The sequence below is a fragment of the Lipotes vexillifer genome, unplaced genomic scaffold (assembly GCF_000442215.2).
Source record: "Lipotes vexillifer unplaced genomic scaffold, Lipotes_vexillifer_v1.1 scaffold621, whole genome shotgun sequence".
Classification (NCBI taxonomy): Eukaryota; Metazoa; Chordata; class Mammalia; order Artiodactyla; family Lipotidae; genus Lipotes; species Lipotes vexillifer.
In genome coordinates this window covers 1,480,547-1,499,063 of record NW_006792411.1, presented here as the reverse complement: position 1 = coordinate 1,499,063, position 18,517 = coordinate 1,480,547, and the positions used below count along the sequence as shown (strand labels likewise).

Sequence of the window (18,517 nt, the reverse complement as noted above, 5' to 3'; positions counted from 1 at the left end):
AATGCCTGGAGAGCTGAGGGCAGCGCCTAGCAGAAATGCAGTTGGTTGAGTGACGTCATAACAATATCGGCGACTGTTTACTAAAATGCACTAGATGTGCATATATACGCCATCTCATTGAGTGACGTCATAACAATATCAGCGACTGTTTACTAAAATGCACTAGATGTCCCTTTATACGCCATCTCATTTAGTCCTCACTTTGAGGCATGAAGTCAGTGTTGTGTCCACGTCACAGATGGGGGAAGGGAAGCTCAGAGAGGCAGAGTCACGTGCCTAAAAAGGAGCATGGCTGGACTCAGGCCCAGGTGTGGTTGAGTCTGAAGCCTGTGCTCTGCCTCCCGAAGGTCCAGGATTGCCTTCGAATCTGTCTACTCTTAGAGTTCTGTCCTCTGAAGACAGCTGCCCTCTGAAGGCCCATTCGGCACCTCCCTGTGAGATGCAGGCATAGTCTATCCTGCAGAGGACTGCTCTGAGCAGAGCACGAGCCCTGCACAGACACGCCTCGGATGTGTGACGGGTACACTTTACCCTGTGCCATGTGACCTTTGCCCTCTGAGTTTTCCCACTAGTTCATTGCATCCCCCAGGCCGAGGGTCATGGTCATCCCTGGAGCCAGGGCTTCCCTCACAGAGGGCACAGTGAAATGTTTGCAAGTGTTCAAAGAGTGTCCTCTGTGCCAGCCAGGGAACTCAGGCAGGGCTTGCTTCCTGGAGGAGGTGACATCTGAGCAGGGTCTTAATAATGAGTAAGGAGTTGCCCCACTGACAGGATGGGGGAGGGCATCCCACACAGAGGAAACCATGTGTGCAAAGGTGCAGAAGTGTTAGAGAGCAGGACTGTGAGCTGGGCATCTTGCAGAATTCCGACAGCGGGGGTGGCACCAGGGGGATGCACAGAGCCAACTGGCTCACCCTGCCCGGCAGGGAGTTCTCGAGAGAAGCACCAATGACGTGTGTCCTGTAAGCAGGAACTCTCCATGCTTAGGGGACTGCTTCCAGGCATGGAGGCTTTCCGGGGGATCCGTTTCCCAAATGCAGCACATCACAGAGCTGAAGGCAAGCCGGAGGCGGCATCTTGATCTGTGCCTTTGTTTTTCCCCAGAGAAGGGAACCGAGATCCAGAGACAGGAGAGGCTGTCCCAGGTCACACAGCAAACATCGTTTGTTTCCAGTTTCTGTTGAGATAGAACTGGCCTGTCCCCCTTCTGAGAGTTTCGTAGCCCCAGATGCACTTAATGAGCTTTTGGGGACTGTCTGCCCAGAAGCCCCCAGGCTCCACCACAGAAGCCAAGGGGAAGGGAGTGTTTTCTCCCATCTTTTCTGGGAGCAGGTGTAGGAGGGGCGGGGCTGAAGTTCTCGCTCCCTAGGCGGGCCTTGCCCAGCTGGGAAGACATCCCAGCGAGCTCCTAGTCAACACCTGGCCTAGGATTCCACCAACCATCTATACCCAAATACTGCCTTTGCTGGACCCTGAGACACACTCTTTTTCCCAGACATTGTCTTCTGAAATTGGGGTGTGCCTCCCACATGTTTTATATGCTTAATGGAATATTTGTTCCCTTCCATCTGAAAAGCCATTGCCATATTGATGGTATAGAGCTGAGAAAATATGGTAGCTGCCTTTTTTTCACACAGCACAGTCATCCCTTGGTATCCCTGGGGGAATTGGTTCCAGCAGCACCCCCTTCATGCCCCCCGCCCAACAGATACCAAAATCTGACGATGCTCAAGTCCCTCATGTTAAATGGCGTAGCATTTGCTTATATCATCCTCCTGTATACTTTAAATCGTCTCTAGATTACTTATAATACCTAATCCGATGTAAATGCTATGTAAATACAAGGTAAATGCTATGTAAATAGTTGCCAGCCATGGCAGAATCAAGTTTTGCTTTTTTGGAACTTTCTGGAAGTTTCCCCCCCCGCCCCGAATATCTTCGATCTGCCATTGGTTGAATCTGCAGATATGGAACCCAAGGATATGGAGGGGCCAACTGCAATTCTTTATTTGGAAAACAGAAAGAGGCAAGGTGTGTTGGTCAATTGCGTCTAAGGCCCAATGCAGGTCCTGTTGCCGCCACCTGGGACATAATTTCTCCTCTCCTAGACAATGGCTGACCAAACCAGTTAACCACTTTTTCATTCATTTGTTCATCCATTGATTCATTCATTCTTTGCATAAATATATCCCAAGTGCCTACCACGTACCAGTGAGGGGGGCGGGGCAGGCCACAGGGCAGCCCAGTAAGGGGGTCAGGCTGAGAACATGCTGCCCTGACTGGGAGGGACAGCAAGGAGGAAAGAAGTGGACGGACAAGGAGGGGCGGCGGGCTCCAAGGGGCATGTCCAGGGGCATGCCGACATTTAGACAAAGCAGCTCATCAAGGGGACAGAGTCCCCAAAGACAGCCAACCACGTGCTGTAGAGCAGGCCCAGCTATGTTGTCGTGTCCTGCTCTGAGAACCACGCGACTCCCCGCCAGCCTGCAGCTGCCCACGATGGTCACCCCGGCCCTTCTGCACTGCCTGATCTTGCTCTTCTGGGACGCGAGGCCTTTGTCATAGTGAGGGAGTAAACCCCTCCCAAGTCCAGTCTGCCGCTAACACAAACCACGTGTGGACCTCCACGCCAGCCTCCACGGTATTTTCCTTGGACAGCCTGTCTCCTCTCCCTCCACCACAAGCTGTGTCTTAAAAACTGCTGATGGAGTGTTCTCTCGTTCCCCTTGTGATGTGGCAGCTTGACGTGGCTCCCCCTCCCTTCCTACCCCCCAAGACTGACTCACTTTCCTCCTCAATTTTCAGTCCCTTGCACCCTCAGCCCAACTTCCTTTTATTATCTGGGGGGAGGGGTGTGGACTTTCCAGTTTCCAAGGATACCGTCTGCAGTTGGACTTTGCCCGGCGTGCCTCTGGTCCTGCTGCTGCAGACATCCCGGGTCTGGGGGTCCCTACAGAGGGTCTGGAATGCCACCCATGTCTGTTTCAAAGCCTGTGAGTGCCAAGTGTGACAGTTCCCTGGATAGAAGCAGCCTGTGGCCTGTGAACCCAGACACACTAAGACCAAAAACAAAATAGCTCTCAGGCCTCTGATCACCTGTCCTTGCGAACAGCAGTCATACAGACTGCAGTTACCATTGATGGGATCATAAAATGAAATAAAGCTAGATATGGCTAAAAGAGGAGAATGAGTCCAGCCCTGTGCCACTAGTCACGTGAGGCTATTTAAATGTAAATTTAAGTTAATTAAAATTAAATAAAATTAAAACTTCAGCTTCTCAGTTGCAGGAGCCACGTTTCAAGTGCTCAGTAGCCATCCAAGGGCTGGTGGCTGCCATAAGGGACAGCACAGATATAGAACATCTCCATCATTGTAGAAAGTTCTATTGGAAAGCCCAGCTCTGGCCACTGAGGAGACTGGGTTGTCGGAGGAATTTTACCAACCTTAAAACACAGCCTCGGGCTTCCCTGGTGGCGCAGTGGTTGAGAGTCCGCCTGCCGATGCAGGGGACACGGGTTCGTGCCCCGGTCCGGGAAGATCCCACGTGCCGCGGAGCGGCTGGGCCCGTGAGCCGTGGCTGCCGAGCCTGCGCGTCCGGAGCCTGTGCTCCGCAACGGGAGAGGCCACAACAGTGAGAGGCCCGCGTACCACAAAAAAACAAAAAAAAAACAAAAAAAAACACAGCCTCATTGTGGAATATTATTCAGCCTTAAAAAGGAAGGAAATTCCAGCACATATTATGAAATGGATGAACCTTGAAGACATTATTCTAAGTGAAAGGAGCCATACACGAAGGACAAATACTTATGTGCAGTGCCAAGAATAGTCAGATTTATAGAGATAGAAAGTAGGATGGTGGTTGCCAAGGGCTGGAGGAGAATGGGGAGTTATTGTTTAATGGATATAGAGTTTCAGTGTGGGATGATGTAGAGGTTCTGGAGATGGAGGGTGGTGATAGTTGCACAACAATGTACTTAATGCCGCTAAATTATGCACTTAAAATGGTTGAAATGATCGATTTTATGTTATGTATACTCAACATAAACACACACACACAGTCTCATTAAATACTGAAAATTTTTCCCAAATAATTCTCAGAATAACATTCATTGTGGGCAGAGTGCAAGGAGGGGGCATTTCTTGTTGAGCACCCAGTGCGTCCCCACTTACAGTTCACATACAACATTCATTTACACAACACCCCTGCCCGGCAGACTGTGTCTGTCATTCTGCAGGTGGTGAATCAGACTCATCAGGCGAGGTCTTTCGCCAAGGACACACAGCTGGCATGAGGAATCATTAGGATTAAACTCCAGGGCTGTCTGGTCCCCAGGGTTGATGTCTGTGGTTAGAGTTCGCAACATGAAACCCAGGTCTGCTGCCTCAAATTAATAACACTTGGGGAGACACTTCAGCTCTTTGGGCTCCCCTTATTTGGATAGAAGCAAGTGAGGACACAGGGTGAGAGAGTAACTCTCTGAAACAGAGCTGTGAAGACCACAGGGAAATACAGTGCTGGGCAGGGCTTCTTTAGCCAGTGTGTGCACATTGCAGGAACCCGGGAGAGCGCATATAAGTGGGGTACAGTGGACAGATTACTGGGGTATACCTTTAAAAAAAATATAGTTCCCCTGAATGGTGTTCTAACATTGTCTTCACAAACAAAATTGAGAAGGAAAAAAAAAAGATAGTGTTAGGTCAAACCTATAAATCTCTAAAAAGATGCTGCAGCTAAGATTGATTAATCACCCTGCTTTTAAAAAAGAAGCATGCTGTTTGCCTGTGCATGGAAAATGAAACTTACCTGGTCTCAGGCTGATTTTTCATGTTCATGTGACACTCCGAAGCTGCCTAAGAGAGTGATCTTAGGGGGAAAGAATGGGATTTAGATTAAGATACTTGAACTGGCTGGACCACCACTTAGCTGTGTGACCTCAAACAGTTCATTGTGTCCTGCTCCCCAGTTTCTCCATCTGTGACGTGGGGGTTGTTCATTGCTTTCACAGGATTATTATGAAGGACAGATAAAATCATATGTCTGAAAAGGATTAACTGTAAACAGTCAAGCCAGTTAGTAGTGGTTACTAATTATTATTTAATATTAGTAATGTGAATGTTATTAATCGGAGGTACTCAGCAAACATCTGAAGCTGCCCCCACCCCCAAATTTCACTCAGGTGCATTCATTGGTCTCGCCAATTTTTATTGAGTGCCTACTATGTGCCAGCATTGAAAAGCTCCTGGATTCAAAAAGGGAAGCCTCCCTTTCCAGCAAGGCCCACTGTGGCCTCACCAGCTGCTGAATGATGGTGAACCAAGCATTTCCCCATCACCTCACAGCACAGAATAGGGGCCAGTTGGAAATCACAAATAAAACCACAGCCTCATGGGCAGCCCTTTAGGGTTGCCAGCCAAGCTGAGTCTGACCCTCCTACGCAGGGGTGTCACATAAAACAGTGCTAAGGAGGCAGGGAGCTCCAGCCTGGATAAATGGCCCTGTTTCCTGAGCGCTGGGGAGCAATCCTTTTTAATTGCCTTAGTAGTATCTCAGAGGCGGGTGATGCAATGGCAGAGAAGCTGTGGGCTTCTGTCTCTGGTCCTGCCCCTTGCTGGCTGCAGGCCCATGGCAGATTTCTTCACTCCTCTGGACTTCAGTTCCCTGGATAATCATGTCCACCTTGAATGGGGTATTCTGCAGATTTCGTGAGAGGATATGTCTAAAGAATCTAACCTGTGCTTGGCATGTAAACTTGTTTCTCTTCTATCCCACTGCAGGTCTCTCCTCCCTCCCCCTACACTATAGCTGTGCTTACTTCTCCAAGCTATTCGCAGCTGCTTTTATGCTATCAGAGGGATACATCTTTTTTTTTTTTTAATTGAATATAGCTGATTTACAATGTTATGTTAATTTTAGGTGTATAACATAGTGATTCAGTATTTTTGTAGATTGTACTCCACTATAGGTTATTACAAGGTAATGGCTGTAATTCCCTGTGCTGTACGGTATATCCTTGTTACTTATCTATTTTATACATAGTAGTTACTATCTGTTAATCCTATACCCCTAATTTGTCCCTCCTCCCTTCCCTTTCACCTTTGGTAACTACAAGTTTGTTTTCTATGTCTGTGAGTCTGTTTCTGTTTTGCATAAACATTCATTTGTATTATTTTTTAGATTCCACATATAAGTGATATCGTATAGTATTTGTCTTTCTATGACTTATTTCACTAAGCATAATATTCTCTAGGTGCATCCGTGTTGCTGCAGATGGCAGAATTTCATTCTTTATGGCTAATATTCCATTGTGTGTATGTATGTGTGTGTGTATATGTGTATACACACACACACACACCCCACATCTTTTTTTTTTTCCCTCTCGTGGATTTGTTTTTATTTTTATTGCTTCTTAATCCAGTTGTCTATTGATGGGCATTTGGATTGCTTCCATGTCTTCGCTATTGTAAATAATGCTGCTATGAATAGTGCATGTATCTTCCTCAGTATATACCCAGGAGTGGGATTGCTGGATCATATGGTAGTTCTATTTTTAAATTATCGAGGAACCTCCATACTGTTTTCCATGGTGGCTGCATCGATTTACATTCCCACCAACAGTGCACAAGGGTTCCCTTTTCTCCACATCCAGAGGGACACATCTTGAGTGCCAGGGTGACTTTCTCCTTGAGGTAAAATGATGGGCAGGCCTCTCACATTCAGCCATCAGTTCAGGAGGCTCAGGACTCCCTTTTCTTCTGCTTGAATCCTGGGCCCATATACTAATCAGGATGGGTTTCGATATGCTGCTATGACAACTAGCCTCACTGTACGCAGGGTTTATTTCTCACTAGGGCTATGTGTCCATCAGAGGTTGTTGGGGGCTCTGGACCCTTGCTGGCAGAGAAGCCACACTCTGGAGCATGGCCATCACATGGCAGGTGGAGATGAAGAGTGGTGAATCAAGCACCAGTCCTAAGTCTTCCACCCCAAAGTGAGCCATGTCTCTCCTGCTCACATTTAACTGGCCACGTCCCACTTCAAGGGGGTGGGGACGTACAAATCTACCAAGCGCTCAGGGGAAGAACCAGAAATCTGGTGACAGCATTTATGACCACACAGCCCAGCTTTAATCTGTAAAGCCATGTTGGCAGTTGGTATCATTATGGCCAACTAAGGATGAGGCCCGAAGTATGTCACTTCCCCCGAACGCAAGTAGCAGATCCTGGTGACTTTGTATATCCAGTCAGATACTTCACATTCATTCCTTAAAATGTCAGAGAGGCATTTAATGTTATCAGAAAACAGGAAAGGGTTTCGTTTTGGGTGCCCCATCCCTGTGCTTCCTGTAGCCCCACAGCAAGCCTGCACCTACCTCTCTAGATGCTTCCTACACCACCCTGCAATGACCATTCTACTTTTCAGTCTCTCTCTAGACACTGAATCTTTTCATCGCTGCACCCCATGTGCCTGACACAGAGCCAGGCATGGAGGTGAGCCAGCCTGGGGAATTCTTAGTGGGGCAGGGGCGTGTCATGATCTCACAGGTAATGATTAATTGAGTCTCCAGAGTTTGTTCCTGAACACAGCCTGGCAGTTCTTAGGAAACAGGATGACCTGCCGTCTGTGGAATTCTGGGGGCGTTGTTCACGCTTCAGGTCTTGTGGCTGGAGCGCCTGGGGAAACTGAGAATGGTCTCTCCCAGCTCTGAGCCTTCGCTAGTCTGGCAGCTGTGGACCTAGAGAATTGTTTGCATGGATATCCTAGGTCCAGTTGACACTGCCTTCCCCATTAGTTTGGAAAGCTGAACAAAGTGAGCTTTTATATATCGAATCACACAGTTCACATAGTTCCTTTAAAACGTCAGAGATGCATTTATCATATTTTTTTGTTATTCTCCCCATTTAGATGCAGATGTTGGACAAATTTCCCATGGAAGGAGGACAGAAGGACCCCAAACAGAGGATCATTCCCTTTCTTCCAGGTAAGTGAGACACATGCTCTCAGATGGGGCCCCTGGGCCCCCAACACAGCTCTCAGATCTCTCCCCTCCTCCTCCTTGAGGCATTGTCCTAGTGACCAGACCTTAGTCATTTGTTGAAATCAGTGCCTAAGAATATGGGCTTTGGAGTTAGATGCTGTGCTATTTACCAGCTGCTTGACCTTAGGCAAGACACTTCACTTCTGAGATCCTCGGTTTCTCCCATCTCTAAAATGAGAATAATTCAAGGTCATACAGTTTGTGTAGTGAGTGGCATCTATTACAATGGCTACTGTATTTGTTTTCTTTCTTTCTTTTTTTTTTAATTGGGGTATAGTTGTTTTACAATGTTGTGTTAGTTTCTACCGTACAACAAAGTGGAGTTCCCTGTGCTATACAGCAGGTTATTAGGTATCTGTTTTATACATATTAGTGTATATATGCCAATCCCAATCTCCCAGTTCATCCCAGCCACCCCCCACCCCCTGTATTTGTTTTCTGTTGTGCATAACAAATTACCACCCATTTAGCAGCTTAAAACAATACCCATTTATTATCTCACAGCTCTGTTGGTCGGAAGTCCAGGCAGGCTCAGCTGGGTTCTCTGTTTAGGGTCTTAAAAGACCAAAGTCAAGATCTTGGCTGGACTGGGCACTTACCTGGAGGCTCTGGGGAAGAGTCTACTTCCAGCCTCATTCAGGCTGTTGACAGAATTCAGCTCCTTGCAGCTCTAGAACCCAGATACCTGTTTCCTTCCTGGCTGTCTGTTGGGGACCCCCTCAGCTTCCAGAGGCTACCTGTATTCCTCATCCATCTTCAATCTGGCAACAGGGCACTGAATCTCTCTCCTGTGCTTGGAATCTCTGACTTCCCCTCCTGTCACCAGCTGGAGAAAGCTGTCTGCTTTTAAAGGCTCATGTGATTACCTTGTACCCACTTGGCTAATCCAGGATAATCTCCCTCTCTTGAAATGAACTGAGGCATATCATATAACATGATCCCAAGAGTGAGATTCCATTGTATTCACAGGCTCTGAGATTAAGGTGGGACATCTTTGGGGGGCCATTTAAGAAATTCTGCCTGCCTGCATTCCCGCCTGAGTAGGCCAAGCACCTTCTGAGTGTCAGGCACTGTGGTGCTGCCACCAAGCACCTTCTGAGTGTCAGGCACTGTGGTGCTGCCGCCAAGCACCTTCTGAGTGTCAGGCACTGTGGAGGAGTTAATGCAACCATGGCTGGTCCCTGCTCTCAAGACATTCAGTGTCCCCTTCCCCCCAAAAAAAATTCTTACCAAAGGAATAGCATCAAGGCTTCAACTCAAAAAACTGGGTTACCCAAACCAATGTTATAGCTTCAACTAATAATAGCTACCATTTATTAGATCTCTATTGTGGGCCAGTCACTGGGCTAAGTGCTTTACATTCATTAGCTTGTTTAATCCTTAGAACAGTCCTGCAGGGCAGCCATTACTATGCCCATTTCACAGATGAGGAAATTGAGGCTCCAAGAAATTATAATCACTTGCATAAATGGCAGAGCTGGGATTCAGTCACAGGTATGGCAGGCTCAGAATTCATGCCCAAAGTCAGACAGCCCAGGTTCAAATCCCAGTGCCCCTAATCATCTTCTCTGTTCCCTTGGGTAAATTACTTAAGCACATGAGTTTCATTTCTACATTTGCACATTGGAGATCATAGTGGTACTTAAATGATAGAGTTGTTAGGAGGATTAGGTAAGTGCCTGGTATGTAACTAGCAGCAATTAAGCACTTACTAGTATCTTTATGTACAGGTAATCGGCAAATTGACAATCACCCTAAATCACAAATATTTCGAGCTGGCCAGCCCTTTAAATCTTTTTCGTAATGCAGACAAGGGGGCAGGCACTGAGATGGATCACCCAGGAGCCCATTCTCCCCTCCCCCACTCCAGGATTCTGCAATCAGCACATCAGTGTGTTTTTCTGGATATTGTCATCATTGAGTGAGTTTAGAGACAGGGTAGATGTATTTGCCAGGCCCCCATTTACTGGGAGATCATTTGCCTAAAAAAACCTAATGTTTTTAGTTCTTCCATGGGGAGAGAACACTGGAATTTTTTTCCTTATTGGAGGAAAGCCGGTATGCCAGCTGCAGTAGCCACATCTCAGTACCCAAAGCATGTGCTTTGGAGTTCAACAGGCCCAGTCCTGTGACCTCAAGCATAAGACATCTCCCCCCAACCTTTGAGCCTCAGTTTCTCATGTGTAAAATGGAACAGTGACCGCTGCTTCACAAGCTTCTCTCCCTGGCACATGGAAGGTTCTCAGTAAAGGCAGAAACAGGGTCCTGGGACATTCCTTTGGAATTTTGGGGCCTTTCATGTCTTGGAGTCCTACTTAAATGATCAATCTGGATATTTAAGTTGAAATGGGCTCTAAATGTATATTTTTCTTCAAGGAAAAAAAGGAAAGCAGTGAGTTATAACTCTTTGCTGGTGAAAGGCAAAACCAGCTGTGGAAAAACTTCCCAGGACAGGGAAGAACTTGAGCCGACCCTCTCCCCAGCCCCTGAAAGCTTTCGTGGTTACGTAATCCTTTTCCACCCACAAATTCATGAAAATGCTGTTCTCAGGGACTTGGCTCCGTTGTCCCTGCTCAGGACACCCACTTGTAGCTTGGAGAGGCCCCGTTGGGCCCTAAGACCCCTGGAGCATCCCTTCCCAGCCCACCTCTTAGCTTTTCCTTGAGGCCGAGGCCAAGGGCAGGGACGGGTGGGAGAAACGTCCCCTCTCCTAGGGGTCAGTTTTCTGCCAAGACTGCCACGTCAGCAGAACAAAAGCGAGTTTCATGTTAGCACAAAGGCGGGGGTGGGGCGGTGTGCGGGGAGAGCAGCCCTGTGCAATTTTCCATCCCAGCAAGAGCTGGGGAAGCCAACTTGGCAGAGGATGCGGCTTGAAAAATAAGAATTACAGTTTGGCCTTCCTCCACTATGGAAAACAAAAGCCTGCTCGTTCCCACCAAAGGCTGTTCTCTCCTCTGATCACCCTTCCCATTCCAGGAAGGCTGGCCGGAGGGGAGGGCTGGGTGCGGGCTCCCTAGCCCTCCTTCTCCGTGACTCACACAGAAGCTTCACAGCAAGCAGCAGATCCGCATTTCATCTGGAGGCACCGGCCAGGGGGACGCTGGCCACTCTGTTCTGCCCCACAGCCCAGGGCCTGAGCGGTAACTCCACTCCGCTGTGGATAAATGATGAATTAGCCTGTCAGAGGCAGGTCTTAAGAAACCAAGTTAGGGGTTGAGGACAGGAGAGGTGCTCTTCCTTGTGGAATATAAGGCAGTATCATGTAACCTATTTTTTAAACAAAGTAATTACCCTTTTTTAAGCACCTAGGGAGGGCCAAGCCCCGTGCTGGTGTATCACGGAGATGACTACTAAGAGATAGGGGCTGCTCTCCCATTTTACAGATGAGGAGACTGAGGCTCTGCCAGGTAAATGCATTTCCCAAGGCAGCACAGGAAGGAATAGACCCCCCTGGGATTGGCTTGGGGCCTCACTGACCCTGTGGAGCCTGTGGCCTCCCTGGCACGTGCTGCTCCTGCCGAGGGGACTTCCTGTCCCCACTGCTGGCAGGGCACCTGACATGTGCCCAGAGACTCACTGAGGCCACACAGGAAGAGGAGTGACATTATTGTGCCACACCCCCAGGAGACGTTGAAGGTGCCTGAGTTCTTTTTTTGTTTTTTTTTGTAACATCTTTATTGGAGTATAATTGCTTTACAATGGTGTGTTAGTTTCTGCTTTATAACAAAGTGAATCATACGTATACATATGCTCCCATATCTCTTCCCTCTTGCATCTCCCTCCCTCCCACCCTCCCTATCCCACCCCTCTAGGTGGTCACAAAGCACCGAGCTGATCTCCCTGTGCTATGCAGCTGCTTCCCACTAGCTATCTATTTTACGTTTGGTAGTGTATATATGTCCATGCCACTCTCTCGCTTTGTCACAGCTTACCCTTCCCCCTCCCCATATCCTCAAGTCCATTCTCTAGTAGGTCTGTGTCTTTGTTCCCACGCCTGAGTTCTTGGTCCTCTCCCAGCCCCTGCAGGCCGGGCCTCGGGCAAATTCTCTGGCCATGGTGGCTCTGAGATGGCCCTGTGCCGGGGGCCGGTGCTAGCACCATGCCCATTGTAAATTTTTCGAGTCAGGTCACAGCCTTCTCAGTAAGAGGCCTGTACACCCCTCTCTCCACCCTTCCTCTGATTTTATAGAAGGGGAAATTATACCAAACTGGGACCAAAATGTTTTTGGTAGGCACCAAAATGTTGTTGGTAGGCACCCCTTCTCCCATTTTGAGAAATAGATTAGAGGGCAGGAAGCATTCGCTACGTAGGATTTCTCTTCACAGACACACACTTCTTATTTTTCCTGAAGGTTCAGGATTCTCCTAGGAATTCTGATCTTCAAGTGGTCCCACCCATGAGAGTGGTAATTATTACTCCCACCCAGGGAAGGACTGCCCCACCCAGAATGTCGGGGGGCGGGGGGGGGCCCTCCCTGTTGGAAAGCACTAGTGCCAGGAAGGCAGGCCCCCAGTGCCTGTGCACAGAAGGGCTCACACAGAACCTGCACCTAGGGAGTGAATGAGGGAATATCATCGGCTCTAGGGAGGCCAGGGTGTAAACTCCTTCCCACTTTGCTGCATAATTTGCTTTTTTCGTTTTAAATGACATGAACATTCTCTGATTCCCAAAGCAATCAATATTTATAGTAGGCACTTTGCAGAAAGTATAAAGAAGAACACAAAAAGGCTTTGTCTTCTAACCTCGGAGACAAGCACTATGAACCCTGGGATGCATTTTCTTCTAGATTTTTTTCTCTTCTAACAAGTGTGGTGTGTCAGAAATTTGACTCACTCATCAGAATTAAACCCATCACCATTATAAAGAAAGGAGATCCTTGTTATTAAGGAATATAAGGAATATGTATTTCATCTCATTGTGGGTTCTTTTTTAATTAAATGGAAATGAACAAAAAAAGGATTTCTATTAGGTTGACCATATCTACTTCATTTCCTGATTGTGCCTTTTTGCCCAAGAGCACGTTGTCAGATTATTTTAAATGTGATCTTAACCATATGGTCTTTTTGGGTACAAATCTCCCTGACCACCTTGCATTGCAAATCTTTAGAAGTCTATAGGCTGTTTCCCATCATCCCTTTCGATTCTGTCCTATGATGAAAACTCTTTATGGGCCTTTCCTACCGTCTTGTCCCTGCTCACCCAAGGTTGACCCATGGAGACAGCAGCCTCACCAGCACCATCTCAGATCAGTGGTTAACCTCTCCTCACCCTGCCAGCCTCGTAACCCAGATTCTTCTCCAGGACCTACCTCCTTGGACCAGGAGTAGGTGAAGTTCTTAGTAGGTCTCCATGCTCTGGAGTCTGGAGAGCTGTGGTCTCCCTGTGCTTTCCTTTTTGACCCCTAGAGACCTCCTGGTCGCCCCACATGAGTATGGCAGGGGGGCTTGTCTCCATCCCCCACCTCTTTGTCGCTCCTTGATGTCTTATTTCTGATTTTCCGGCCCCTGCCTCTGTGACAAATCCAGAATGGTGTGGCCATGCTGTCTGGATCCTCAGTGCATGAGCTTTGCCACCATCTCCCCATGAGAGGATCTCCTTTAAGACTCCCGGGAACCCGCTGATTTGCTTGAAACAAACCTCACCCATAATGTTTCAGCATCTTGGATATTTCCTGAGACCCTCAGTGGCATCATTTATATACTTGTATTTGTCTGTGACCCATGTCCTCTGCCCATACGTCACACTGGAGGTTCTGGTACCACACCCCAGGGCTCAGATGTCACCCAGCAAGTAGTGAATGGACTGTTAGTATTCGGTGTGGTAGGAGGGCTTGGAGCCCTCTGTTACAAACACTTATTGGCAAAGGAATTGAAGGGATTTGTCGTCCTGGCAGGTGGAATCCACCTTCATGCATTGATCAAACGTGAGTGCCATGTGGCAGGGGCAAAAAGTTGACTAAAGCCGAGTCAATCCCTATTTGGGCGGAGCCCCATGACTAGTAGGAAGGAAGAAGACATGTAAATTGACAATGTGATGCGTACAATCAGAGATAGGAACTCTTTTTTTTTTTTTTAATTTTATTGCAGTATAGTTGATTTACAATGTTGTGTTAATTTCTGCTGTACAGCAAAGTGATTCAGTTATACATATATATATTCTTTTTCATATTCTTTTCCATTATGGTTTATCACAGGATATCGAATGTAGTTCCCTGTGCTATATAATAGGACCCTATTGTTTATCCATCCTATATATACTAGTTTGCCTCTGCTAATCCTAAACTCCCAATATTTACCGCCCCCCCCCCACCCTTGGCAACCGCAAGTCTGTTCTGAAAGAGATAGGAACTCTTAACCCATTTGAAGTGTGTAAGAGTTTCCCAGCAGGGGTAGTGGGTGACGTTGGATGGGGAAGGTATTCCAGGCAGAGGGAGAGGCACAGAATTATGAGAGAGCGTGGAGTGTTGGGAAAACATCAGACTAGAGTAGAAGGTATACAAAGAAAGAGGAGGGAGGGAGACTGAGCTGTTGGGTGAGGGCATACCTGAGTGTTTACTGAACTGCTCACCGCATCTGAGAATCTTATAGTTGGACAGGGGACCTCCGATCATCAGGTCTTCCTTCCTTGGTTTGATTCCAGCCTCCCTTATCTCACCAAAACTTATCCACTGAGCCCCACTCCCTCAAGCCCTTGCACTAGAGCTGTGAACAGGGCTTTGGAGGACCAAGCATGGGGTCATCCAGGCCCTGTGGATGTCCGGCAGCCAGGAATTTAGGTACCACTCGGGCCTACCAGAGGCAGCCACATCCTCATCCTCCCAGGTTGCTGAGAGCTTGTCAGTGCTCCCTTACAACGCTGTATGCACTCTCATCTTCTGCAGGCAAAATTCTCTTCCGACGGAGCCACATTCGGGACGTGGCCGTCAAACGCCTGATACCAATCGATGAATACTGTAAGGTAAGTCTGAGAAATGCCAACACTTCCCTGTGTCTCGTGTCTTCCCCGTGGGTAGTTTTGGGGTTTTTTTGTTTGTTTTTTCTTTTCCTTTTCTGACTACAGGATGCCCATTGTGAAAGATCTGTACGGGTGAAAAAAATATAAAGAAATTAGAAAAACCAATCACCCACGATCCTTCGACTCAGAGGCAACAATTATGAAGGTTTTTACATATTTCCTTTCTCTCCTTTCTCTCTGCATGCATTTCTTTATGATACTGAGATCATCCCATATGTGTTATTTTTGTTGCTCTTTCTCTTTTCTCTCATATTAAAAGAACTTCTCCACGCTATGAAAAAAATCTTCTTGAACCTGCTTTTTAATGGTTGCATAGTATTCCATTGTCATGAATGTTCTAAAAGTTATTCAGCCAACCCCTGTTGGACACTGCAGCTGGCTTCCAATCCCTTAAATGTTCTCAACCACAAGGGGCCTCCCTGCCTTTTGGTTATGTTTTGTTTGATTTGAGGCTGAGGTCAAGAAAGAAGCATACTTTTCTTTTGTTTAGCTTTCCTAATCTTTAGTATTTATTCCTCTAACTTAAAATCACTAGCAGTTTGATTGGAGAAGGGTAGGAATAGAAAAAATGCCTTAAAAATGGAGCAGTGAATGCTTTCTCCCCCGAAGATCAGGAGCAAAAGCAAAGTATGTTTGCTCTCTCCACCTCTGACCTACACTTTACTGGAGATTCTAGCTAGTGTAAGCAGGCAAGAAAAAGGAATAAAAGGCATGCAGATTAGAAAGGACTGCCTTGATTCACAGATGACATGATTCTACTCTAGAAAACCATAAGGAGTCCACAAAAAAACCTGCTAGAACTTATAAATGAGCTTAGTGAGATTACAGGATTCAAGACAAATATTAAAAAATCAGTTGCATTTCTGTCTACTAGTAGGGGACAACCCAAAAATGAAATTAAGAAAATAATTCCACTCATAATAGCATCAAAAAGAATAAAATAATTAGTAATAGATTTAATAAAAGAAGTACAAGGTTTATACACTGAAACTACAAAACATGGTTGAGGGACGTTAAAGAAACTCTAAATGAATGGAGAGACATTCCATACTCATGGATTAGGAGACTCAGTAGTGTTAAATTGGCAATTCTCCCCCAGTTGACACAGAGTCAATGCAATCTCTGCCAAAATCTTAGTAGGCTTTTTTGTAGAAATGAATGAGCTGATCCTAAAGTGTGTGGGGAAGTGCAGAGGGCTCAGAATAGCCAAAACAATTCTGAAAAAGAAGAACAAAATTAGAGAACAAAATTGTACTACCCATTTTCCAAACTTCTTATGAAGCTACAGTAATCAAGACTGTAGTACTGGCGTAGCACTTCCCTGGTGGTGCAGTGGTTAAGAATCCACCTGCCAGGGCTTCCCTAGTGGCGCAGTGGTTGAGAGTCCGCCTGCTGATGCAGGGGACACGGGTTCGTGCCCCGGTCCAGGAAGATCCCACATGCCGTGGAGCGGCTAGGCCCATGAGCCATGGCCGCTGAGCCTGCGCGTCCGGAGCCTGTGCTCCGCAATGGGAGAGGCTACAACGGTGAGAGGCCCACGTACCGCAAAAAGAAAAAACAACAAAAAAAAGATCCCTACCTGCACCAATTTCAGGGATGTATGGGAGAGAGAGAGAACTTATCTGTAGGGTGAGTGGCCAAGGCCAGCAGTGTCTGGATGTCTGGCGAGGACCACACACACAGATGTTCTCCAGGACATGCAGAGGACCTTTCAAGGAAGACAAACTGACATTCAGGCAGGGACGCCGCATTCACCAGCCGGGGTGTTGCCGGGTATCCACGTTCTGAAGCACGTCTTCATCACCCCACATGTGTCACACGCCTCTCAGAGACGTACCTCAGCCCCCGCTCTGTGTTGAGGCCACCTCACCCCCACAACAACCATAAAAAAAAAAAAAAAAAAAAAACCCCCCCCTGCCAGTGCAGGGGACATGGGTTAGATCCCTGGTCGGGAAGATCCCACATGCCACGGAGCAACTAAACACATGTGCCACAACTACTGAGCCTGTGAGCCACAACTACTGAGCCCACGTGCCACAACTGCTGAAGCCTGCACACCTAGAGCCCATGTTCCATGCAAGAGAAGCCACCGCAATGAGAAGCCTGTGCACCGCAACAAAGATAGCCCCCTGACTTTAACTAGAGAAAGCCCGTGCACAGCAATGAAGACCCAACACAGCCAAAAATAAATAAGTAAATAATTTATTTATTTATTGGCGGGAGAAAGAAAAGACTGTGGTACTGGTGTAAGGATAGGCAGATGGACCACTGGAAGAGAACTGAGAGTCTAGAAGTAATCTCTTCAGATTTATACTCAACTGATTTTCAACAAAGGTACCAAGTAATTCAATGCGAAAGGGTAGTCTTTTTAACAAATGATGGGATCATGGGATATCCATATGCAAAAAAATAAAAAATAAATTTTTAAAGTTGGACTCTGACCTCACACCATGCATAAAAAATCAGCTCAACTCAAAATGGATCATAGACCTAAATGTAAAACCTAAAACTATAAAACTTCTAGAAGAAAACATAAAAGAGAATCTTCACGACCTTGGTTTAGGCAAAGAGTCTTAGATATAACACCAAAAGAGAAAAATTGATATGTTCGACTTCATTAAGCTTACACATTTCTGTGCTTCAAAAGATGTCATGAAGAAAATGAAAACATGCCACAGATTAGGAGAAAATATTTGTAAGTCATATATTTGAGAAAGGACTTGTGTTGAGATTATATAAACAATTCTTACAACTCAAAAATAGAAAGACAACCCGGTTTAAAAATAGACAAGAGAGGGCTTCCCTGGTGGCGCAGTGGTTGAGAGTCCGCCTGCCGATGCACGGGACACGGGTTCGTGCCCCGGTCCGGGAAGATCCCACATGCCGCAGAGCGGCTGGGCCCATGAGCCGTGGCCGCTGAGCCTGCGCGTCCGGAGCCTGTGCTCCGCAGCGGGAGAGGCCACAGCAGTGAGAGGCCCACGTACCGCAAAAAATTAATAATAATAAAAATAAATAAATAAATAAAAATAGACACAAGATTGAATAGAAACTTCACCCATGAAGACATACAATGCTTAATAAGCACATAAAAATTTGTTCGACATCATTAATCATCAGGGCAATGAAAAATAAAACCATGATGAGATGCCTACACAGCCTCCAGAATGGCTGTAATCAACAAGACACAAGAGGTGAGGATGTGAGAGAAAGTGGAGCTCTTCATTCTGCTGGAGACATATGATGGAAACCACTGTGGAAAACAGTTTGGCAGTTTCTTCAAAAGTGAAATTTATCGTACGATTACTCTCAGGTACATACTCACAAGAAGTGAAAACTGTCCACACAAAGAATTGGATGCAATTGTTCATAGCAGCATTAATTCGTAATAGCCCCAAATTGGAAGCAATCCATATGTCTATCATCTGGAGAATAGATAAAGAAAATGTGGAATAGGCATACAATAGAA

The 18,517-nt window shown here is 46.7% G+C and overlaps 1 protein-coding gene across 1 annotated transcript in view; it reads left to right on the top strand.

Annotated features, from left to right (window-relative positions):
- The window catches only part of SH3PXD2B (SH3 and PX domains 2B), a 109,736-nt gene that overhangs the window by 38,005 nt on the left and 53,214 nt on the right, over positions 1 to 18,517 (top strand). Inside the window, exons 3-4 of the mRNA XM_007465558.1 lie at positions 7,904 to 7,979; positions 14,918 to 14,994. Coding sequence (XP_007465620.1) covers positions 7,904 to 7,979; positions 14,918 to 14,994 — 153 coding nt within the window. The remainder of the gene's footprint in view (positions 1 to 7,903; positions 7,980 to 14,917; positions 14,995 to 18,517) is intronic.